At 43.7% G+C, this 25,329-nt stretch overlaps 2 protein-coding genes across 8 annotated transcripts in view; one reads left to right on the top strand and one right to left on the bottom strand.

Moving 5' to 3' along the window:
* The window catches only part of PPP2R3B (protein phosphatase 2 regulatory subunit B''beta), a 53,367-nt gene extending 50,929 nt beyond the window's left edge, over window positions 1-2,438 (top strand). For 2 of the 4 annotated variants that reach the window (XM_063340413.1, XM_063340440.1), the window contains exons 14-15: window positions 831-917; window positions 1,201-2,438. In XM_063340413.1, coding sequence (XP_063196483.1) covers window positions 831-917; window positions 1,201-1,345 — 232 coding nt within the window. In that variant the 3' untranslated portion in view covers window positions 1,346-2,438. Of the gene's footprint in view, window positions 1-830; window positions 955-1,200 lie in introns of all 4 variants that reach the window. The other 2 variants (XM_063340430.1, XM_063340422.1) reach the window with 2 other exon arrangements.
* Window positions 2,322-25,329, bottom strand: part of LOC134518108 (cohesin subunit SA-2-like) — a 68,504-nt gene continuing 45,496 nt past the window's right edge. For 2 of the 4 annotated variants that reach the window (XM_063340369.1, XM_063340400.1), the window contains 11 exons: window positions 24,750-24,827; window positions 22,773-22,865; window positions 21,941-22,109; window positions 17,238-17,389; window positions 16,301-16,402; window positions 14,823-14,977; window positions 14,598-14,726; window positions 10,933-11,123; window positions 9,723-9,897; window positions 8,169-8,309; window positions 2,322-6,661 (listed from right to left, as the gene is read on the bottom strand). In XM_063340369.1, the coding sequence (XP_063196439.1) occupies window positions 8,186-8,309; window positions 9,723-9,897; window positions 10,933-11,123; window positions 14,598-14,726; window positions 14,823-14,977; window positions 16,301-16,402; window positions 17,238-17,389; window positions 21,941-22,109; window positions 22,773-22,865; window positions 24,750-24,827 (1,368 nt within the window). In that variant the 3' untranslated portion in view covers window positions 2,322-6,661; window positions 8,169-8,185. The remainder of the gene's footprint in view (window positions 6,662-8,168; window positions 8,310-9,722; window positions 9,898-10,932; window positions 11,124-14,597; window positions 14,727-14,822; window positions 14,978-16,300; window positions 16,403-17,237; window positions 17,390-21,940; window positions 22,110-22,772; window positions 22,866-24,749; window positions 24,828-25,329) is intronic. The other 2 variants (XM_063340390.1, XM_063340379.1) reach the window with 2 other exon arrangements.

The raw sequence follows: 25,329 nt of genomic DNA, 5'->3' as shown, positions 1-25,329 counted from the left end.
ACTCACCGCTTAATCTTTGCCTGCTGTTATCAAAGCATCTTTATTTTGCTAGATTTCTTTTACTCAAAATGGTGGTGCAGCTGGCTTAATAGGTTTAATAGTTTATCTATGAAGTGTTTCAAGAGAATTGCATTCACAATTGAAAATGTTCTTCCTCTCACCTCTGCTATTAATGCTGCTCTGCTTTAGTGTTCATAGGGGATTCTTAGTATTTAACTCTTCTTTGCCCTATCTCTTTCTCTGAAAGAACGCCTAATCACCTAATTCCCCTAATCACCACGTGATGCCATTATAAAGTCACGTTTGAAGAACAGATACTGCAGTTTCTAAAGCTTGTTCTCTGCCTAGTCTTGTTAAGTAGACGGAAGCAATCGTGTGCTGAGATGAGACCCGGTAGCACTTGGGAAGATGCGCACGAATCCGCGTCAGCCCAGCCCAGGAAATGGTCAGTTCTTTAATCTGACATCATAAATCCCTATGGAGATGTATGATGTCAGAGATTCTACAGAGAAATCTCTGCGGCGATCTATGATGTTTAATTTTTTTTAAATGGCTATGAATTGCACATCGATCCCACCTAAACAGTGCTGAAGCAGATCTCTTTTTAAATATCAGCCTTCACTGACTTGAGTTAAACATTACATTTCATTATCCATCTGCTCGTTTTCATCAGCAGCAGGAGGCTATCAGTAATTTCTCATCAAACAATTGGCTTTTGCTTTCTGGCATCTGCTTTAAATACCCAGTTGGTTGCTATCACTTCCTTGTGATAACATGAGAATTTGAATAACGCGTTCAGTATTCTTTCTCTTTTGTTGTATCTGCTACAGGTGTAGTTTGTTCTGCCTAATTCAGCATAATTTCGCCTTTCTTGAGAGGAACTGGAAGGGTTTCTGTCAAGCGCTGAAGTCTTGCATGTGAGCGTTTCTAACTTAGGAGTAGTCCACTAGAGCAGTACGTGCCTCGAATCCTTTCAGTAAAGCTGTGTATCTCACTAACTTCTGCGCGTGACGGGAGAGTAAACGAGCTTAAACTTAAGTAATTGTGACAGAAACCTAGTGCTGCTTCTGGTTGCAGGTTTCTTTAACTGTAAATATAAACTATTGGAAATTATGCTCTTCCTGCAGGTGCCATGTTAGCGTTCTAACATTTGGGCACTTCCCAACATAGCCAGACTTTTCTTTTTTTGCCCGCTCCTAGGTATGAAGCAGAACTGAATCCTGTAGACCATCAGAAGGCCAACGTCCTAAAGTATCAAATGGAAAAAAGACCATTTTTTGAAATGCCTTCCCATCTGGCTGATGTAGACTTGGATGAATACGACTACGAAGAGGACTTTGAGTAGTGGCGCCTTCTGGTCAGCACTTGGGGGAAGAGAAGGGACAGTCTGCAGCAGGTCTGCTACACACCGATACGTTTCAGTGGGGTTTGTTTCCAGGAAGTCAGCTTAGTTTTGTGCTAAAAATATTTAATCGCTATACTACCTTTTAAATAAAAGAAGCGCATTTGTATGGAATGACAAAACTTTTTGTATTTATTCAATAGTCTATAGTTTGTAAAATAGATTAAAATATTTATTTACAGATGTTGCATAATTCCTTTTTGGAAGAATAACAATATTTGACTTTAGAGAAAAGTAATCTACTGGTGGGTTGTTTGGTTTTTTTAAGAGAACTGTGCAATTCTCTCTAAGTTGATGTGTGGTGCACTGACCATCTCCGTCCCATACGTGAAGGTGTTGCCAGGTGTTCCTGGCCCAGTATGGGAGGTAAGGAGACAATTTATACCTGGCCTGCGATGCTTCTATGCTCATAGCCAGCCCTAGGGGTTTTTATGCCTCGGCAAGGACGAGAATGACGCTGAGCGCGTGATTCAGCTCCCACTTACAAGTAGAGTTTCATTTGACAAGCTGAGCGTGTTAGTGCACGAGGGAAAACAAACGCCTGAGACAAGTTGCTTCTCTTCTCTGTGTAGTCCTTGTTTGCCCCGACTTTAATTTTGCTTGCCCTTTTAAACTTCGGTCTTTTCATCGTGGTTCATTATAAAATGATTATTTAATAACGAAGTCTGGTTTAGTGTTCATACTTGATCCAAAATGAGTGTGTTAATTCATGTAGAAGGAACCAATTTAATTTTTTTTTAAATCCTTTGTATAAATGTTACTTGATCAGTGATGTGCACTAATTTGTTGTGGGCATTCAGTGCTTTTGTGTGTGTCCCCTTCCCCTTCAGTTGTTTGCTATTGACACATTCCATGGATATTCATCAGTGTCACAGCAGCTTGGAATTGTTGCCTCACTCTTACTGTTAAACAGATTTTGTTGGAGGTAAAAAAAATGTACAAAAAGATGTAAGTTATTTTTTGGTTGCAGTGTAGATCTGTTAAAAAGTTTTAAAATCATGTTTGTATTTTCAAATAAAGATTTTCATACATGTTACTGAAGTTCTAGTTATTACGTTATGTACTGCATATAATTAACTTCTTACTATTAAAGAGCCATTTAAGATAGGATGGGTTTTCACAGAATTTTTTCATGGAACTTTTCAGAGTTGGAAGGGACCTCTAGAGATGATCTAGTCCAACTCCCCTGCTAAAGCAGGACTGCCTAGAGCACATCACTCAGGACTGCATCCAGACGGGTCTTGAAAGTCTCCAGAGAAGGGGACCCCACAACCTCCCTGGGCAGCCTGTTCCAGTGCTCTGTCACCCTCACCGTAAAGAAGTTTTTTCTCATATTCGTTTGGAACTTCCTATGTTCCAGCTTGTGCCCGTTACCCCTCGTCCTGTTACTGGGAACCACTGAAAAGGGTCTGGCTCCATCCTCCTTAAACCCACCCTTTAGATACTTGTAAACTCATAAGGGAGATGCTCCAATCCCTCAATCATCTTTGTTGCCCTCTGCTGGACTCTCTCCAGTAGTTCCCTGTCTCTCTCGGACTGGGGAGTCCGGAATGGGACACAATATTCCAGTTGTGCAGTCTGGCTGGATAATGACACCAAGCTGCCTGTTGAAAGCAGGTTCTTCCTCCTCCAAGACAGTGTTGCTGAACAGCCAGAAGTGGCACAGAGAAATCCTTCCTACTCAGCTCATCCCACCATCCCATGTACAGACTTACAAACCTGTGTAGCTGAAGTAATGGAACTCATCACTAATGTGTTAGTGAACCTTACCAAGGAAAACTCAACTCACTTTAACACCAGTCAAAGGATTTTTAAAAATAAAATCAGGGTTGATTATTCCAATTTTAGTAGGCACTCATCAATGTTAAATTTCTCCTCACCTCCCTTGGCCTGCTGGCCACACTGCTTTTGATGCAGCCCAGGACAGGGCTGGCTTTCTGGGTTGTGAGCACATGTTGCCAGCTCATGTCTAAGTCTTCACCCACCACTACCCCCAGGTCCTCCTTCTCAGGGCTGCTCTCAGTCCCTTCATCCCCCAGCCTGTATTCATACCGGGGGTTGCCCCAACCCAGGTGCAGGACCCTGCACTTGGCCTTGTTGAACCTCATGAGGTTCACACAGGCCTACTTCTTGAGCTTGCCCAGGTTCCTCTAGATGGCATCCCTTCCCTCCAGCGTGTTGACTGTGCCACACAGCTTGGTGTCATCAGCAAACTTGCTGAGGGTGCACTCAATCCCACTGTCTGTGTTGCCAACAAAAAGATGTTAAACAGCACTGGTCCCAGTACTGACCCCTCAGGAACGCCACTTGTCACTGGTTTCCAGTTGGACATTGAGCTGTTGACCACAACCCTTTGAGCATGGCCATCCAGCCAGTTCCTTATCCACCAAGTGGTCCATCCATCAAATCCATGTCTTTCCAATTTAGAGACCAGGATGTCATACAGGACAGTATTAAATGCTTTGCATACATCCAGGTAGATGACATCTGTTGCATTGTAGAAGGCCACCCAATTTGTCAGTTATGGCTTGCCCTTGGTGAAGCCATGTTGGCTGTCACCAATGGCCACTTTATTTTCCATGTGCTTCAGCAGAGTTTCTAGGACCCATGATCTTGACGGGCACAGAGGTGAAAATGGCCAGTCTGTAGTTGCCTGGGTCTTCCTTTTTTCCCTTTTTGAAAATGGGGATTGTGGTTCCCCTTTCCCAATCAGGGGGAACTTCACCAGACTGCCATGACTTCTCAAATATAATGGAAAGGGGCTTAGCAACTTCATCTGCCGGCTCCCTCAGGACCCCTGGATGGATTTCATCAGGTCCCATCAGGTTCCTTAGATGGTCTCAAACCTGATCTTCTCCTACAGTGGGCAGTTCTTCATTCTCATAGCCCCTGGTTTTGCCTTCTGTGACTTGGGCAGTGCGGTCACAGCCCTTGCTGGTAAAGACCAAGGCAAAAAAAAAAAAAAAAAAAAAAAAAAAAAAAAAAAAAGTCATTGAGTACCTCAGCCTTCTCCATACCCTGGGTGACTAGGTCTCCTGTTTCCTTCTGGAGAGGGCCCACGTCTTCCCTTTATCTCTGACGTACTTCTTATAGAAGTTTTTCTTCTTGCCGTTGAGGTCCCTGGCCAGATTTAATTTTATCTGGGCTTTAGCTTGCCTAATCTGGTTCCTGGTCGCTCAGACAGTTTCTCTGTATTCCACCCAGTCAATCCATCCTTGCTTCCACCCTCTGTAGGCCTCCTTTTTGCTTTTGAGCTTGTCCAGGAGCTCCTTGTTCATCCACACAGGCCTCCTGGCATTTTTGCCTGACTTCTTCTTTCTTGGAATGCACTGCTTCTGAGCTCGGCAGAGGTGATCCTTGAATATAACCCTCCTAAGCCCCGTTCCTTAAGGTGCTGTGGGAAAGGATGACCAACTGGCTTTCTAGAAGATGATCCTGAACTTCTATTGCTGTTCCAAGGGGCGGTGACTTTTGCCTACCTGAAACCCTTCAGCTGGAACCCCCCCTTCTTAAAAAGGGGGTTTGTAAATGGGCACGTGCAGCCAAGGACGCTCTCGTTGCACAGTGACATTTCTCCCCTGGTGCAGGGTAGAACTCTTCTGCAGAGCCTGTAGCTGTGGTTGCCACTTTGCGTTTAATGAAGTGCCTGTTAAATCCTGCTCCCTATTATATTTTGATAACCAAGTCCCTTTTTCCTAAAGGATTTGCAGATTATATGGTGTTATTGTGGAAGTGACGTTTCTTGCAACACATGACCTATAAGGATTACTGCACCTTCACCCAAAAGGCTAATTCCCAGCCGCAGTCCTTCACTACAAGAAGTAAAGCATCTGCATGTTTGATGTGGTCCCAGGTGTGTTTTCTTAGTCCAAGTCCAGCCGTATTCTGCCTACCTGGGAAGTGTTTAGGCCTAGAGCCACAGCTCTAGCTGGATGAAGGAAACATCACTACCACAGTCGAGGTCTGGAGTTGGGGGAAGTCACAGGGGAACTGAGTTGACCTGGATGAGAATCAGCATTATCTTGCGGAGCGCTGCCTCTCCCTTGAATTAGCCTACTGCATACTTAACTATGGAAAATGAAACACAATGGGTTTCCTGTTGCCTGGGAGACATTCATGGCTTTCACCTCCAAGTTCATGGGAGCTCACTTCTGACTTATTTAATAACAGGACAAACTAGGCAGTAGGACTGACTGCGGCTCTTCTTTCTCCAGACTTCTTGTGGAGTCACTTGCACTTTCAGCACTAATGGATAGCAATGGTTATGTAGTTTATTTTACACAGTTACAATCCAAAAAATATATATATATAAAAAATAAAGCTGATTGATAGGATTAATACAGTGTACAATTCCATGGAGCAGTGACCCAGGGTCAGCGAAAGCAGCCAGCGCTCCCCAGCCTACTGCCTCTGAAACGCTCTTGGGTGAAGACCATTTGCACATTCCTAATGGAAAAACTACTTTTGAAGGGCCATGTTTACAGTCCATTTACATCGCCTTTTCAAGCTTTATATTTTCCAAGTAAATACCACATGACCACTATGTACGAAAGATTTCTTCCAGAGGAAAATACTCGATCAACTGGTCCGCTGTTTCTTTCTTACTTAGAAGCCTTGATGCAAGTCTCCTGGGAACGTGCCCTGATCCCCACAGACCACTAACCACGTCTCTGTAAGCACTGGAATTTAGAAATACTTTCAGACAATTTGATCCATGTTTTCAGGCAGGAAAGGGCACTGCCAAGACACCCAGCAGGTCACAGCAGTCACAGCTGGGCCATGCTCCTTTCTCCCTGGAGCCAGGTACAAGGAAACATGTAGGTATCCATCTTGGTTATCTCAAGGAATACATCCAGCAGAATGCTGCCCCCGCACTGATTTGAGCGAGCTTGTCTCATCTAGTTTACAGAGTCTTTGACTCAATATTTGTCAATACCCTGATTCCAATCCTCAGGTTGGGAATTATTCCAAGTCGGCATCAAGGCCGAGGATGCAGTTGATGTTCATAACGCCCACAACCTTAGAAGTGCAACAGCCAAATCAGTGACAGCACGAACGGCAACGTGGAGAAATCAACCCCAGTGCTATAGGACCTAACTGGTTCTGGGTGGATGCCTACAGGCAAGAGATCTGACTTGATCCATATCTCCTGCTGCCTTGCTCGATGACGTCACAACCCCATTTTCTGTTACACAACTTGCAGAAAAAAACGGCAGCACGTTCTTCACTTCCATTTATCCTCTCAGCCTCTTAGCTGTCCTATACCGCAAGGAAAAAAAGATTAAGTCGATCTCATACTATTGAGAAAACATCATATAAGTGCACATAAGGAATCAGAATAAAAGCGTAGCTTCTAACCATTTAGCAGCTTGGCCAGAGCTGGCTTGTGGAAAGCACTATATTTAGCTTCCACAAAAGGAAAGAAGCATTTCTATACCACAAGGAGCCCAGAAAGGGCACTACAGGGAAAGGCCACACACTAAGTAGTGCATTTTCTGTATGGCTTCGATCCTGCTTCACAGATTTAAATTCTTTTATTATCTACCTTCAATAAAAGCTGCTCCAAGCTCATGGTCCAAACAAATAGTCTACATTTTAAAAGGCATATGTCTGTAAGAAAAAGTAGAAGTCCCTTTTTCCTTCTAGTCCTCTTTAAAAAACCCACCACTCAAATACAAAAAGAAACCATTTGTTCAACTTTACAGGAAAAACTCATTTAAAAAGTCAAAAATCAGACAAGGTCTTCGAATGTGGCTCTTGGATCCCAGATAAACCGGAGCCACTGGAAATCAAGGGGTTGCCTCGATCACTGCAAAAAAACCTGTCTGCCAAACCCTGGGTTTCCATTCCAATAGGAGTTCAGAGAGCAGGGGGAAATACAGGAGAAAAACCGGAAGAAACCGCTCAGCCCCTTGCGACGCCTGACACAGCAAACCCTTAAACGGACGGGAGGGGTGTCACGGGCTGCAGCACAGGAAACCTCATGGCCTCTATTTTTATTTTCTTTTTTCCCCTCCTTTCAGTCCAGTCACTGCTGGAAGACCCGTGGTGTCCTTGCACTGCGCTGTCCCAAAGGGCTAAAAGTTCTTCCCTGCAGCCAGTATCCATTCCAGGGCTGAGCTGAGACCCAGGGGGACAGCTGCAGTTTTGCCAAACTATTATCTGATCCCAAAGGCGATCGGTGCCCACAAGACAACCCCCAGGCTACGCTGGCTGCCGCTCCAAGCCCACAGCGCTCACATGCTTCCCTTCAAATCCCCAGCTGGTTTGGGGACAATTTAATCTCCCCAGCAGCCTTGACTGGAAAAGGGCAAGAAACAAGGACCGCTCCAGCGAGAGCCCTGGGCTGACCAGTGATCAGACACATTCCGAGTCTTTCGATCTAAAGAGCACAATGCAAACCCCATTTCTGAAGCAGACATTCCCCGCAGGCCGTGCACCAGCGCCATCTCTGCGATGTGTCAGTAACACGAAGCAACTGCAGCAAATGGCTCTTAAGTAAAGGAGCTTCACCGCATGGGGAAAAAAGGAAACTGGGTCCTCCTCTCAATGCGCCCTGGCTTTAGTTCAACGTACCTAAGGATGTCTAGATCCTGCAATAAGAATTGCCTTAAAAATGCTGACCAAGGTGAAGGAGGAGACTACAGCTGCAGCTAAAAATGGAAGAGGGGAGAACCCCTATTCTCAGCCTGAAAGGGGCCACAAAAGAGCAACCCCTTTGCCGCTAGATGGGTACTCACGACATTCTGAACTCACATTCACCCACCTCAACAACAGCTGTCCTCAGAGCTCAAAAACCCGAGCCGGAATTACCTGGTCTGCACCAACCACATCAACATCGACATCTTCAATTACATCTTCTGCTTGACCCTCCTCTGAGACATCTTCTGTCTTAATCTCATCTTTGCTGGGAAAAAAAAAAAGCCAAGTCTTGCAAAATTTTATAACAGGTTGCACATTGCACAAGTGTGCTTACGGCAGAGTAATTCGCATGTTAAGATCTGCTGCTGAGATATCCACATAAGGTGTCCCAAAATTTCTGATCCAAGTATTTCCCACGTATGAGAGAGGTTATGCTCTGAGGAATTTCCAATAAAGCAGTTCATAAAGAAAAGTTCATTTAAAAGGGGGCTGGATCTGTAATCAACTACATATCTAATAATTTTTTGTTCTATTTTACTTGTGTTCACCAGGTCCCTTCAACAAGCGTCCCAAAGCCTGGAAAAGCATGCGTCTTTCTGGGACTTGTGTTTCATCTTTTAACTTACCAATATGGGAAGTGGCACCTAACACCTCACTAAATGAACTGTATTAAAAAAAAATATCCCAATCGAGCACTCTGAGTGCTTTACAGAGCTCAAAAGCAGACTCCAGGCTCGCAATTTCTGCAATACCTCTCTTACACCCAAATTGTGTGGGGTTTCACTCAGGCGTGTGTGCGTGCTGCACACAGAAGTGCATCTCTCTCAAAGGAAGTCACCAGTCACACAGTAGTTAACAGCAGATCTGCAGAGACAAGAATCCTCCTTCATTTCCAGAGATGCGGAAAACACTCATCGTCGGGCTGCAGCAAACAGCCAGGGAGTTACCAACACCACAGCCTTTTTGCATAACATTCGCAGGATACGGCTGCTCTACAGATGACACGGGAACATAGAAATACCAAACCCACGATGTAGCGGAAGTCCTTCTTTAAAATTCTCCTTTTCCTGGCAGAAAACAATTGCTGGTGATCAAGCTACACATCAGCCAACCCTGCTGCTAATGACAAGGTGAAGTTTTGTCCTCTTGTTCCCCATCTGATTGAAAGGTCTCGTGGGCAGAGGCTGTACTTGCACTGTGCTCGTGCCCCACGCAGCTGGAGCAGCCCAAATAGCAGTGAGTACTTTGAGGGGATGAGGGCTTAGGAGGCAAGACCCCCAAAAAATCACAGTTAAGCCGTGATGAGAAGAATTCCCTGTTAGCAACTGGTAGTATCCTACATATCCTGGGAATGTTATGCAAAAAATCAGCACCAGAGGCAAGAGAAGTGGGACAGGGAACCCTCCTCCTTCCTTGTCTTTTTCTCTGCGCACTCGATATTAGCCCAAGAAGGCACAGAAGGCCTGTGACAGTGGGGGACAATCAGGCTAAAGCAGCAAATGCAGATATTGGGCTGAGGAAACAGAGGACACAGGCTCTCAGACAGACAGGAGGGCGCACACCCTCAGCCCTTAGGCTCATGGAAGTATCACAAAAAACAGAAGCAAAGGTGGACCGAGAGACCCCAACTGTCAATACCAAGACAAGTGAAGGAGCTTGTAAGACATAAAACTCTCACCAGTATCTTCTCCGCAGCCCTCCTGGACAAAGGAATGGCAAGTGTTCCTGCAAATGCATCTCTCGAGATTTTAGCCTCTTTCTGCTTTTCCCAGTAGCAGAGGCAAGCTGGGAAGCCCGCTGCAGGGCTGGAGCTTTGCTTGCTGCCTCCGTCTGGCTGGTGTCAGGCAAAGACCCTGTAACAGACAGCGAACAGACTCATGCTCCAGCCTCGCTCTCAAGGGTCTGGAGATGGACAGTTGCGACACGTTCCCCACAGCAGTGAAGCAATGAGGCCAAGCTCAAAGGGAGATTTGCAGCAAAGCATTCTTCTATTGAAGGAACCAGCTAAAAGCCACATAAAAGAAAATTCATTTACTTTGCCCGCTGGTCATTTTGGCAATCTAGGTCTATGATCTCGGCCCCGGTCCACAAATGCTATCAGTACTGCTGAGTCTGTATAAACCTCAAGAAAGGAAGGCCTTTGGGACACAAAGGAACAAGCTTTCTGCAGGCAGGTCACTGAGAAGAAAATTTCTGAGAAAGCATGAAAAAGAAACTAAAGGACGCTCTGGCTCTGGAAAAATTCCCTGTCCTCCACATGCAACTGCACATGTCCTTGGCACTTATCACTTTTACTGGCAATTGTTTTCATATTGGCTTTCCTACATTTAAGCAAGTCTCATCATATCCACGGCAGTGAATACCTCATTACGGATTGGAAGTCCATGAGAGCTGCTAAAGCCTGGATCCAGCCCACCTAACTATAAGTCATTAAGGTAGGAGTATAATCCTACAGGCTCCCTAGAAATTCAACAGCAATAAAGACCCCAGAAGATGATTTGGCCCAGATCATCTGGGCTGAAGGTCTGAATCAACTTCTGGAAACACCTCTCCTGTCTCCATTAGCTACACGGAGCAACAACGCCCTTAATTTAACAATTGAAAGCAATGAACCAAGTCTCAACAGCACAGACAAATGCCAGAGATCAGTACAGAGCAGACTTCAAGATTATCTGAATTCAGCTCACTCAAAGTCTCCAGACCAACCTTCCTGCTACTGAGTGATGAAGAGACCTTTAACAACAACAAAGCTGAAGGCAAAAGCCACAGTTCAAACTGGAAAGTACACAACATTCAACACACTGTGGTAGTGCTAAAGCAAAGCATGAAGTGCGTTTCAGCTGGGACAAAGCAAATACCACTGATCCAGAATGGGGAAGTTTTCATACCATTAGACAACTTCCTTTTAAAAGAAGACATCTTAGGTGTGCCCATGGGGGACCACTCTCCTGAACCACCGAGGACAGAGCTCTCCTCATCTTCATTTGCCAGTAAAGAGTTTCTGTACCAAATCAACGGCTGCCATTCGTCACCTCTGCAAGGCAGTGGTTCTGCTATGTACCTCTGTAAGTAAGCGTACCTAGAGAAAACCAAAAACAAGCATAAGAAAACTCAGTATCTTTCCCCTCAATATCTAGGCAAGGTATTGCTAAAAAGGCATTTTCTCTTTAGCCTCCAAAGGTGCAGACAGAACTGTTGGAAAAAGAAAGGGCATCCCTTTTCCCAGAAATATCTAACATCTCTGAAATACCTGAATATTTAAAATGCAAATGCCTTCGAAGCTAAAAGACTGCTTGAATTTTAGCATTAGAAACAACACTAGATCCACAGGAATTGCAGAATTACGTCAGTCTCTAGAAATAACTTCCTGTGCAGGGAAAGTCGCTACCCGGAGCAGTCTGAATAGAGCGTAACTCTGCGAGGATGCACCCCTTCTCCTGGCAGCCCTTTTCTGCCTCATGGACTGCAGTGCAAAGGAGATCCCAGGCGAGAGATGCTCCTTGTGATTCTATAGTACAGCGGGTCAGAAAATGGGGTATTTATGCCATGAGTGCCTGTTTTGTCAAAATTTAAAACAAAGAACAACCAATAAAACCACTTTTCTATACTATCATCTCAAACCCAATCTAATTCTCTCAGCTTCCCAACAAAATTTCAAGTGTCTGCAAGAAGCAGTTAACAGCTCGGCAGTTACGACAACATGCGGGATGTGGGAAGCATTGGTTCAAATCCCTGTTCTGCCTGATTCAATCCAGAGTCTTGACACAGGGCCTGCCTGAATCCCAGGTGAAGCTATCACCTTTGCTGGAGCAAAGGGGTCTCCTTCAAACATTCTTTTTGAAAAACAGGACATTTCTGACAAGGTCTTTCTGACCCATTGCTACTTGTAACAATAAGAAAAGAAAACCAAAGTCTGACTCGGGATTAGAAACTGGATATTCACTACATTTCAGCTACAGCTCATCAGTTTAAAATCAAGCCCAGTGTTGTTAAAACAGACCCCAACTTAGCAAATACCAGAAGTGACAGCTTTAACGCCAGCCTGTACAGTGTATTATTCTTTCTTTGATTAGGAGTGTGGCCTGGAAAATATCAGACATTTCATTCGCTTTGCAAAACAAGAAACCCGGTGCTGGGAGGAGGCTAGGGTAAGCACCGACTCTGAAACAATTAGAGTCATGGACCCTGTGGGCCCCAGGGATCAAGAAAACCTGGTAATGAAATTTGTTGGTTTCGAACAAGCATGTATTGTAACTACTGTTTTAGGGTCTAATCCAACTGCTATCAATGTCAATGGAAAGACTCCCACTGACTCAGGAATCAGGCCCTTCATGCTGCCTGTTATTCAATAATTCATTTCTTGTGTGCATTTTGTGGCGCAGAGCAATTGACAAGTCAGATATTTTACTGCTACGACCTGGGCAATTACAGGGGAGGAGGTTAAAATCCATATACTTTGATGGTGTTGAAATATACTCCTTTCTAACAAATGCCCATATTCTGTATCTCATCCGTTACAGGTACATTCACATATGTTAGCATACGGACCTGGACATCAATCCTATGATTAATAATAAAAATGAAAATAACCAGATGTTTATTTCTAAAAGTTCATGTTGACCTAAAACATTCCACCCAGTAATTTATGATGGAGCTAAACCTAAATATTTCTAAGAGGAAATATAATCTCCAGCCCCTGCAAGGCATTTTAGGCCTCCCAGAATAGAAACTGTTACTCTAGAAACATAGTCTGAATGTAGTTGTGGATAATATTGCAATTTCCCCCCTTGTGAATTTTATTGTTTCCCATTTGTTCCCAGCAGCAGTGGGAGGGTCCAAAGCAGTAAGAACTGAAGTCAAAGAGCATTCCCTGCCAGGTTCTCTATTTCCAACAAAAGTTTTCAATGAATAAACCCACCTGAATGTATCTAAAACATTCAGGAATATAATTCTGGAATATATCCACTGGTCAAGAAGTTAAATATAGCCCTGGGAAAAAAATCACCAGGATTTAGCTTTAAATCTCCCCACATTAATGATGAAATATTTTCCTCCTGTTTAATTAAAAAATACTCCTCGGAGGTAAATGAAATGACAAAGTTTTTCAAGGATGGATTAACAGAAATCTACTTATTGCACAAGTGTCACCACGCAGATGATAACAGCTCTTTAAAAACCAGACAACATGGACAGAGTTGTACAGAAACTGTACAAAACCAATTCTAGTCATAGATCTCAAATATGCTCTCCGAGAATAATGCAAGAACAGAAAGGGAAGTTATCACTACCCATAGATCCTCCATTTTAGATTTACCAGGGGTTGCAATCAGTATATGTCAAATATTTTTTTTTCCTGTATTTTGCATTTTGGGTTTGAATCCATTCCTTTAAACATAGTGTCTGGGCAGCTGGCAATTATTAATAAATTATATTTGTCATGTAAAGCAATAGGAAAGTAGACATTTTACCACTCTTGACCCTTATTATATAAAAACTGGTTGATGTTCCCCGTGGAAGTTAACCTCCAATTTAAGACAAAGTGACACAGGAGCAAACCAGTTACACAGAGCTCAGCAAGATGTAGCTGTTGGGGTGTTTTTCCGTTTCTGCTGACGACTTCTCCAAAGCGTAACTTCTCCTGTCAGGTACCGGAGTGATTTTCTCAGAAATTCAAAAAGACAGATGTGTCTTGATGTCTTACGTTCCTATGTCTCCATATATGCTCCCAGGAAAATTAAAATAGCTGTTATGTATTTTGCAATAGTTTTTACCATATCTGTAAATAGAAGACTGAAATGCAGAGATCCAGATCCCAAATAAGCAGCAAATAAAAGGAAGGTCAAATAGAAGGAAGAGCGTTACTTCCTTCCCAAAAATGACTGGAGTCGAAGCAGGTGAAGGTGGCAGTAAGAGACATAATCATACATCTCTCTGTTCAGATGCATAATGTCCCATGATGCCAAAACAAGGCTATTACTCTTACATTATTAAATGTAAATATTTAAACCACTGCAAAACACAGGGGCCCAACTGGATCAGGGCATATTTCCCTGTAAATAGCAAATTCTTGAATTTAAAATCTCCATTATGAACAGTGTCATGTGTGTTTCTATTCCAAATATATTCCACGAAGTCATGTAATTCTGTCCTGAAGCTATGGAATTAGCTTACAAAATGATCTGGGCATTACCTCTTCCTCAATCTTTTCTGCTTTACTTTTCTGTTCAGAAAGGCATTCCTGGCACTCCGCTAGCCAGTCAAGTTGCAAACCTCTTCCACCTAGTTAACATTGTCTTTCCCTTAGAAGAATTGCCACATGTGGCCACAACTGTATCTGAAAAAGATCTAGAATGCACATACAATCTGAAATAACGACTACTACAAAATTCAGCGAGTGTTTCTCAAACTAACAGCCTCAGGGGCAGATTGATTTCAAAAGTTCTCTGAAAAGCCCTTGAGCAACTTCTGCAACAGCGAAGGTCAAGTGTCCCGTGTATCCCACAGAGATACACAGTTTGTGTTTTGTGTATGACTGTACAAGAACTTAACTTACACTAGTCTTTTGTCAGGCTTTAGCAGCTTGTTGGAAAATTCACTGATGATTAACAGAAAGCTCAAGTTAGGAGGCAAGCATTTTCCGTCTACTCCAGTAGCCCCTTGAAAAGCAAATTCAATCCCTTCCCTGTTGGAAGAAAAAAATAGAGAGAGAACAGAGCAATAAAACAGACAACTAACAAAAACAATGACCATGGACTAAGTGATGTTACGTGGCACATACTTGTGTATCATAGCTACAGATTCTCTAGATTTCACCTGGTCCCAGCCAAATGTTAGTGAAAAGCGACGGGCAAGTTCTTTCATATTTGTGAAGGAAGCAGAGGAGAAGTCCACGCCACTACTGCTGTCTTGGCTTTCTGCATGTCTCTGAAACAGCTGCAAAAGAGGTCTCAGATAAGCAACCATATGTAATCCCACAGGCAAACAAAGCGCCAGGAGGACACAGAGACACGCACAGCAAGCAACACTTCGCTTACACGGACAGGGCCTTACAAAAGAGCAGGTAAGTTATGTGCCTCAGAAGGACACGACTGGAACGACGACAATGAACTGACACAAAGGACACTGCTGTGCTTACAAACTAAAAATAAATAAATAAATAAATCAATAAATAAATAAATAAATAAATGACGTGCACACACAGAGAACTGATTCCTGAAGACAATGCCTCCACTGACCCCATCTCCTGCTGGGACTTCTGAATCGAGCTCAAGAGGCCTAATTTGCCTGAGAGGATTTCAGAATCTCAGAATGCAGATATAAAGTTTGGCAGCGGCAGAGTCCAATTTCTGAGAGTGAGACTGGGTCAAAAGCAAGTCTTGAGCCAAATTAACTATGTTTTGGGGTTTTTTTCCTGACAGAACATGGAGGTAGCTTGTTGCCTTCAACTCTCAAGGTCAAGCAAAGGCCAAAAAGGGCCTGTTGTCTATGTGATACCTAAACTCAAAGTCCTGACTGTGTCAGCAGAATGTATGTAGCCAAATACTGCTTAGCCTCATCTAAGCTCAGATTTCAGGGGCTAGTTCACGGATCTAAGCCCCTGGCAATGTGTGTGAAATAAGCAAAGCTCATATATCAGCACCCCCTGGGAGGAGTCTGCCCTGTGGCTTACAGCACAACTCCAAGCCAGAAGCAGCTCTGGTCATGGGCAGAGCCGGCAAAAGCAGCTGCTAAAATAGCGAACTGGCCCCATCAGTCAGCAGCTGCAAACCCCAGCAACTGAGAGCCTTCAGAAGAGCTGCACCCCACTTTCTTCCAGAAGAAAATACTGAAAATACTGGGGATTAGAGCTGGCCAGCCGCAGACGCGCGTGTGGTTCCTCAAATTCAATAGGAATTGAGGTAGTCCATAAAACACAGAATAATATCCTTAACCTTTTTAAGGTTAAGACACCTACAATGTCCCAAGAAACACTCTGTAATCTCACATCAATCTTAATATGCTGTACTTTTGAAGGTTAAAAACAAGACCAAAAACCGTGCACAAAATTGAATTTTAAAACATATATAATGATTAGAAAGATGTTTTAATTATGACATGCAAAACCAACATACACATAGAAAGTGCAGTCAAGGAAACAATTTCTTCTACTGGGTGTTTTAACGAATTTGAATAATTATGGCAAGGTAGGTAAAAGATTCCAATATGAATACAGCTGTCATAAAAGCCCCCAGCCTCTTGCTTTAATCTTAACCTTACCTGCTGCAGACAGAGAATCAGCGTCTTGGCACTCTGAATTTTGTTATTGTGCCTGGTCCTGCTTAACGTTTCTTTAATTATGTCTCCAAAATCATTGTAGGTCTATTAACAGCAAGAAAACACATGAGAATTATCATTCCCCTTCTTTAGCACGGGGAGTACAGAAACACATTATTCTGTTCATGTCACACAAGAAATTCATAAAACGCTCTAAATATCAGAACACTCAAGCTAAAAGACGAAAACTACCTATTATTTCATAGGTAAAGCAATGGTACACTCCTTTAAGAGTAATTTAAGGATTAAAGCTCCACTGAAATTGTTAAGCGTTTATAACAAAAGAACAAAGCCTACTGAGGAGAGAAATAGAGAGTTTTCGGTATTTAACCAATGCTTGCCTTAGGCCCAATGAAGTAAAGAACAAGATCCATATTCAGGTATTTCCAAAGTGCTGCTAGTTGACTCGAGGTAACTGCCCTCTCTGTGCTGTTCTCGGCCCTCCTGAAACCCACTTTGGAGTGGCTGAAGCTCTCCCAGGTGTCTAAATACCGGGACCCATATGAAATCTTGTCCATCTGCATATGGACTGTGCGAGCCGTATGAAGTAAGTTAACCGCTTCAATGTCAGGATCTCTATAGTTAAAACACTCTCCCAGCCGTAAACTGCTTCTCTGCAAAGGCCTCTCTGGAGCAGCCGAGGAGCAGATGTTCAGACAGGCTCTACTCAATTTTCAGTTACTTTGTCTGCAGTGAGGTACCTTTGCAGAGCCAAAAGGAGAGCCTTGTCCGACTCTTGCTTGATTTTAGAGCCCTTTTGTGATTATACAAGGATTCTGAGCCGTAAGACTATTAACCCCACATCTTTCACAAACAGTGGAGTCACTTTCGAAAAAGTAAAATGTACTGATAGGCAAGGCAACTTCATCCAAAACATTACCTTCACATAATGCTTATAGATCTCAGCAGCCGCAGTCATCTCTACCACATTATACACTATTAACTTGCAATATGCTGCAAGAAGACTCCGCTTTTTGTGCAAGTCGTCAAGTTTGCAACTTTCATCCTGTCTCTCCTCCTCTTCTGTCAGGTCTAGGGAAACAAAAGCATTGAAGCTTTGTTCTACTACTTTATTCCAGATAGCTCAATTTTAATGACCAACTTGCATCCAAATAGCACAGACTCAGCTGTTCAGTCAACACACTAAGCAACAGATGCTAGCGCTCATTCCGGTGTGTATCAGAAAACACAGGGTTATTTCCATTTCAAAGCTTGCAGCTGATGACAGTGAAAATTAGTTATTTGCAATCTTCTACTCTGATCTTCATAGGGCCTTTGCATTTCTACTAGTCAGAAGCTCCTTGTACAACACTGCTCACAGCTACAGAACAGAAGCAAACAGAGCGCAGAATAAAAGGCACAAAACACGCCAAATGGAAGAGACCGGACAAACTGCAACCACATTTTTTTTGTTAGAATGACACAGAAGCTAGAAAACCATCACAGAACTCATCAGAAACCCTACAAAAGTTGCCCATACACAGTCAACAAAAGATGAGTTCAGGTGAAACTCCAAGTGGTTATCAACAAGAGTGAAAAACAAAAGTAATTTCATATCATTAAGAACATAATAGGTCTCTGGAAAATGGGTTAATGACTAGCTGGATAACTTGTGGAAAAGAGATACTCTTAAGAGTCTTCCAACACAGCTATGAAGGTGCTTGGGGAGAACTTCTTGTAGCAGGACAGCTGAGATACAATCTTTCCTGCTACGAACGTAATCTACAACTGCCAAAAGGCTTCAGTCTTTGACCTATAATTTTGATGTGGACTGTTTGCGCTTCTAGCATGACTGCGGGCCCATAAACAAACATAAGGCAAGTGACTGATCAGAATTATCTGCAAATTAGAGTTAAAACTAAAATGGAGCAGCTGCCAGCTAAGCACAAAGACAAGCACACTCACTGCATGACAGAATCACTCATTGAGGAAGGAATCTGCAATGGGATGACAGGGATCCTTTGTGGGGAGGACGGAGAAATTGAAAGCATCATACAAAATGGGTTTGAAACAGTTCTCAGGCCATCTAACCCAAAACAGGATCAATTTTATCAGTTTCAGATACATAACATATACAATCTGAAACATAACCTGCTTCAAAAACTCCCACAACTAGGATACTACAACCTACTTGAGCCATCTTTTCTGTTGTATCTCTACCTTTACCAATAATGATTCTCTTCTACGATCTCCCTTGTTGCAATTCTTGCATTTACACTGTGACCTGTAGAAGTGTGATGCCCAAAACGGGACACAGAACTCCATCTGAACAGCTGAGGGACAAGAGTTTGACACAGTAATCTAGAGCAATGCTTGGTTTTTCAAAGCACGGCACTTGAACTCAGCCTCAAAACCACAATGAGCTAACAATCTATTTTCAAAACACTCCCAAAAGAAACCAGCCTTCACAACAACAGCCTCAATATGGCATCTGAATGTGCTCGCAAAAGGCAACCAAGCAATAAGTACATAGATGGCTCTGTACATTAGGGAGTGTTTTGATTGTATAGAGCTAGATTCCAGTGATGATAAAGTTGAGTGTTTATGGGTAAGGGTGAAGGGGAAGGCAAAAAAGGGAGATTTTGTGCTGGGAGTATGCTATAGACCACCCAACCACGATGAGGAGACAGATGAAGTATTCTGTAAGTGGCTGGCTGAAGTCTCGCAATCGCCAGCCCTTGTTCTGGTTGGGGACTTCAACCTGCCGGGTATCTGCTGGAAATACAACACAGCAGAGAGCAGGCAGGCTAGGAGGTTCCTCGAGTGCATGGAAGATAACTTCCTGGCACAACTGGTGGGCGGGCCTACCAGGGGAAGTGCCTCGCTAGACCTCTGTTCACAAACAGAGAAGGACTAGTGGGAGATGTGGTGGTCAGAGGCCATCTTGGGTCTAGTGATCATGAAATGGTCAAGTTTTCAATTCGTAGTGATGTAAGGAGGGGGGTTAACAAAACCTCCACCTTGGACTTCTGAAGGGCGGACTTTAGCCTGTTCAGAACACTGGTTGAGAGAGTCCCTTGGGAGATAGTCCTGAAGGGCAAAGGGGTCCAGGAAAGCTGGACGCTCTTCAAGAAGGAAATCTTAAAGGCCCAGGAGCAGGCTGTCCCCAAGTGTCATAAGATTAAAGGGTGGGGAAAATGGCCAGCCTGGATGAATAAGGAACTTTTGATGGGACTTAGGAATAAAAGGAGGGTTTACCACCTTTGGAAGAAGGGACAGGCAACTCAGGAGGAGTACAGAGATCTCGTTAGGTTATATAGAGAGAAAATTAGGAAGGCAAAAGCCCAGCTGGAGCTCAACTTGGCCACTAACATTAAGGACAACAAAAAAAGCTTTTATAAATACATCAACAAAAAGAGAGTCAGGGGGAATCTCCATCCCTTACTGGATGCAGGGGGGAAAGTTGCAACCAAGGACGAGGAGAAGGCTGAGATACTTAATGCCTACTTTGCCTCCGTCTTCAATAGTCAGACCAGCTATCCCCAGGGTGCTCAGCCTCCTGAGCTGGAAGATAAGGATGGAGAGCAGAACAACCCACCCATAATCCACGAGGAAGTAGTCAATGATCTGCTTCTGCACCCGGACACGCATAAGTCTATGGGGCCGGATGGGGTTCACCCAAGAGTACTCAGGGAGCTGGCGGGAGAGCTCACCAAGCCTCTCTCCATCATTTATCAACAATCCTGGTCAACAGGGGAGGTACCAGATGACTGGAGGGTGGCTAATGTGACGCCCATCTACAAGAAGGGGCAGAAGGAGGATCTGGGGAACTACAGACCTATCAGCCTGACCTTGGTACCAGGAAAGATCATGGAGAGGATCATCTTGAGTGAGCTCTCACGGCAAGTGCAGGGCAGCCAAGGGATCAGGGCCAGCCAGCATGGGTTTAGGAAAGGGAGGTCCTGCTTAACCAACCTGTTCTCTTTCTATGACCATGTGACCCGCCTTCTGGATGCAGGGAAGGCTGTGGACGATGTCTGTCTGGACTTTGGTAAGGCCTTTGACACTGTCCCCCATAGCATTCTCCTGGAGAAGCTGGCAAATCATGGCATAGACAAGTGTACTCTTCGCTGGGTTAAAAACTGGTTGGATGGTGATGCCCAGAGACTTGTGATTAATGGGGTGAAATCCTCTTGGCGGCCGGTCACCAGTGGTGTCCCTCAGGGCTCAGTTTTGGGGCCAGTTTTGTTTAATATCTTTATCAATGATCTGGATGAGAGGATTGAGTGCACCCTCAGTAAGTTTGCGGGTGACACCAAACTAGGTGGGAGAGTTGATCTGCTTGAGGGTAGGAAGGCTCTACAGAGGGACCTGGACAGGCTGGATCAATGGGCCGAGGCCAACTGTATGAGGTTTAATAAGGCAAAGTGCCGGGTCCTGCATTTCAGTCACAACAACCCCAAGCAACGCTACAGGCTTGGGGAAGAGTGGCTGGAAAGCTGCCCAGCAGAAAAGGACCTGGGGGTGCTGGTGGAGCCAGCTTAACACGAGCCAGCAGTGTGCCCAGGTGGCCAAGAAGGCCAACAGCATTCTGGCTTGTATCAGGAATAGCGTGGCCAGCAGGAGTAGGGAAGTGATGGTGCCTCTGTACTCAGCACTGGTGAGGCCTCACCTCGAGTACTGTGTTCAGTTCTGGGCCCCTCTGTACAAGAGGGACATTGAAGTGCTGGAGCGTGTCCAGAGGAGAGCTACCAGGCTGGTGAGGGGTCTGGAGACCAGGTCATGTGAGGAGAGGCTGAGGGAGCTGGGCATGTTTAGCTTGGAGTAGAGGAGGCTGAAGGGAGACCTCATTGCCCTCTATAGCTACCTGAAAGGAGGTTGGAGAGAGGTGGGTGTTGGCCTCTTCTCCCAGGTGAATAATGACAGGACCAGAGGAAATGGTGTGAAGTTGCGGCAGGGGAGGTTTAGATTAGATATTAGGAAGAATTACTTTACGGAAAGAGTGGTCAGGCACTGGAACAGCCTGCCCAGGGAGGTGGTTGAGTCACCATCCCTAGAGGTATTTAAGAAACGTCTAGATTTGGCACTTCGGGGCATGCTCTAGTGGCAGAGATTGTAGGGTTGGGTTTTTTTGTGTGTGTGTATCGTTGGACTCAATGATCTCAAAGGTCCTTTCCAACCATGAAGATTCTATGATTCTATGATAGATATTTCCCACTAAATCTGCCCTGCACCCCACAAATCAAGATCCACTAGTCCCTTACTCTGATGGCTCAGAAGTGTCCATGCATTGACAGAGTCACACTGTAACACTACAAGGCTCTACCACCATCACCTGTACCACCAAAGACAGACTACCAAGTACTTTTACATTCTCACCCATCCCTGCATTACATCAGCCCTTTTCATCCTACAAGTAAACTGGCAGCTGCTTCCTGTGGTTGATCCACAGTGGATACAGATCAGTGAACAACAGGTCAGCCACTTTGTTTGTAAAGGGGCCCAAGCCAAAAAAAAAAAAAAACAAAACCAAAAAACCAAACACAAAAAAAAAGACCAGTCCCTTTTCCTGATACGTTCAGTGCAGATGACAAATGACAGCAAAAGTGGTAGCTTGTTGCTCCAGTGATGAGGATGTCTAACCTTTGCTTTCCTCTTCTTCCTCCATGAAAACATGTTCCTGGATAAACAAAAGCAGTTTTTCCTGAAGTGGCGTGCTAGGAAGATAATTTAGAAGTCCGACTGCTTCTTCATTATTATTTGAATCCTGATGACTCAAAATCAGCAACCAGTCACAGAGTATCATGAATGCCTGTATCAAGCAAAGCCAAAGAAGGATTTAGAGACCATGTTACTTTTCATGCCAACTCCACTTTGCCTCTCCATCAAATACCACAAGTCACAATGTGGCTTCTGTAGCACTTCTTCCTTGCAAGCTGAAGATTTCTGTTTGCCCCAACGTGTGATAAAATGCCACAGCTAAGCCCTTCCAGAACTTGTATATACTGTATCCTAAGGTACAAGTATCACACGTGAACGCCACCTAAAGATTTTCAAACTTCCATAGGAAGGAAGAACAGCTCTATTATGCTAGAATATCTCCCCTTTAACACATGAATCCTTGGAGAATTTCTCCACTTTTTTTATTTTTTAAATAATATTCATAGCAAGGCATTAATAAAGCAATGATAGGAACCGGTACACTCATCAGTCTAATCAGAAAACACAATGATTATCAACTGGCAAATTGAGTCATTCAGATTCAGGCCTTGTTTCTGCAGATGGACCCATGCAGACACATACCTATGCTCAATTAAAGCACCAACTTTTGTTAGTTAATTCTCTGCTAGTTATTTCTCTGCTAGGAGAGAAAAAATAGCGAAAAATCAGTAGAAATACTAGTATGAAAAGAAAGGTGGGCATTTAAAAGGAGGACAGCGCATGAATGCCAGTCAAGTGACAGAGAAACACAAACCTTTTCTCTTACATCTTTTTCCTTATGGTGGAGGAAGCACATGCAAATCTGACAGAAACGTCTCAGCTCTCTTCCCAGTGCAAAAAGAGTCTCCTAAAAACATATTTAGGAAAAGTGACAGGACAAATATGTTAGGGACTATAATTCAATAGAGAATTACAGAACAAACAATACTTAGATCTTTCTTCCACTGATATTATTCATTTAAGATAGCACAGTTGATGACATTAGGAAAGAAGCTGACATCTCACAGTAGCTACACCTTACTAGCCACGAACAACTTTAAAATCATGTCTTGTTTTCAGGCACAGTGCCGGGGATAGGAAGGTCAATCCATAAAATTATATACTCCCCCACACACTTTGGTGCAGAAATGTGACAAATACTAGTAGGACATGTGCATCTGTCACACTTGCTGAGGCCAGTCATATTCAGCGAGTGACAAACTCTTTGTTTCTCCATCTGTAGGATGGGCAGTTCTAATAGCATGTATTCCCTTATTCACTTCAGCTTATCCTTATAAAGCAGTGATAATGATTTCCACTTTAGAGATGCAAGTAGAGTCATAAAAACTCTGGTCCATCCCACCTAATTCTCAATGTGAATTACCTTCTGGAGTTGCTCATTTCTCTCCCTCTATTGACTACAGATGGAATGCAGTTTAACTATGCTGCTAAGTTTGGCAGTCAGACACTTAGACACCTCTATTTGTTAAGATTAATCCAGCAAGAGAGACTATTTGATTTGCCCAGCCACATAAAAAGACTTTCTGATCCTTCACCAGGTCCCAGCTGTTGCACTGCACTGAGCTTTGAGCAGCCAATAGAAGAGGAATGCCCTTAGAGGAGGGCTGGATTTCATGCTATGCAATTGTACCTTTATAAGAAAGGGGATCCATCACGGGGCACGCTGAGTTTCTTCTCAGCAGAGGGGGAGGCAAAACATTGCCTTAACACTATCTTTAACGCAGTCCTAGAGCTGCTGTCCAGGAAATTTTCTTTTTTGCTCTTGGAACTTCTCTCTCTGCCAACATCCAGATTTGGCCCTGCAGAGTGGGCCGTAACATTGTGCTTCCAATCAAAATCTGCTCCCATACGAAAGGCCAAATTAAAAAATGTGCTGCCCCATTATCAGTCAAGCTAACCACGTCTGGACTGAAAGGCAGAACATATTAGAGCAGTGAGACATGTGGACATCCACACAGGAATGGCACAGGACGGGAATAGATAGTGAATCAGTCACCAAATGGGTAAGCTAGCATTTCTCAAAACAAATGTCCATGTCAGCGTCCTGTTCCATACACACAGGAGCACCAGGGGAAGGCGACAGAATGACAGAAGTAGCAGCACTAGGTGTAGTCAGAAACCACCATAAAGAGGAGCTGCTCAGGAACACATTCACTTGTGAACCAAAGCGTAAGAGTTTCCCTCTCTGGTGTCTTAAACTAGACGGTCTTCTGAAATACCTGGCACAGCTTGGCACTATATAAAAACAATTAAAAAGTAAGTAGTCAGCTGATGAGAAAATTACCAGTTTCCTCAAAATTTCTGCCAGAAATATAGAAGTAAAACAAGACAATAAAAAACAAAACAAAGCAATAGGAATTCCTGGATTTTTCGCCGAATATTCTTTGTTGCTTAAAAGAAGAAAACAACAAACTGTTTGGCAGTGGAACAGGTTCCTTATCTCCATCAAGCCCCAGGAATTCAATGCACATGTTTTGCAGTAAAAATAGAGGTGAACCATTGTTCACTTCTTCTCTTGCAAACTGAAAAAGCATAGACACTTTAAAAAAAAAAAAAAAAAAAGAGGGCACAACAGAGAGAAAATGCCTCAACTCAATTTGATTTCCTCAAGAAAATACCCAAATTATATTTTTGAGAAAGCTTGGTTTTTTCTGGCGATCTGAAAACAGAAAAGCAATTTAAACTTCTAGAAGCACAACCCCGGGTTTCAAAATTATGTGGAGTGGCCAACCTTGGGAGGATTTTCTGAAATTGCAGCTAGTTGCCACAGGAGAGAAAAATATGTGCACTGGAGAGCTGGCAGGATCATCTGCAAATAAAAACACATGTCCTTTATTTACATGAAAGGCTCAACAGCAAAAAGCTTAGGACTAAACAAAGCATCCAAGCCTGACATTCTGCATGCTGCTTGCATGACCATTTCTGCACTGTGAAGAATTTAGGCCCTCAAAAATAAACATAATAGGTTTACATACAAGCAAACATTGCCTCCGGAGAAACTTCATTACCAAGGTGCTGCCTCTGCAGAACTCTGATTTCTTGATGAGTCCAATGGAAAGTAACCACATACTAAAAAGGGTGTTCGCAGAGGCTAACTTTAGCCTAGCTTCTTAGGATTTTTCTGCAGTCTTTTGTGAAAGGCAGACTCCTCCAGAGGGCAATTCAGAGCAGAAGCCAAACGTTGGTGCTCTGATGCTCCACCTAAAGGAGTCCAGCTCTACCCACTGGCTGCAGGCTCTCTCTACCCAGCTAAATTTCATTCCTTTGCAAATAACCTCAAGTTCTCTCCCAAAAATGGAGGTTAATTAACA

The sequence above is a fragment of the Chroicocephalus ridibundus genome, chromosome 1, assembly GCF_963924245.1.
Source record: "Chroicocephalus ridibundus chromosome 1, bChrRid1.1, whole genome shotgun sequence".
In the NCBI taxonomy this organism is placed as follows: domain Eukaryota; kingdom Metazoa; phylum Chordata; class Aves; order Charadriiformes; family Laridae; genus Chroicocephalus; species Chroicocephalus ridibundus.
The sequence above is the reverse complement of the archived record's forward strand: the minus strand, read 5'-3'. Positions and strand labels throughout refer to the sequence as shown.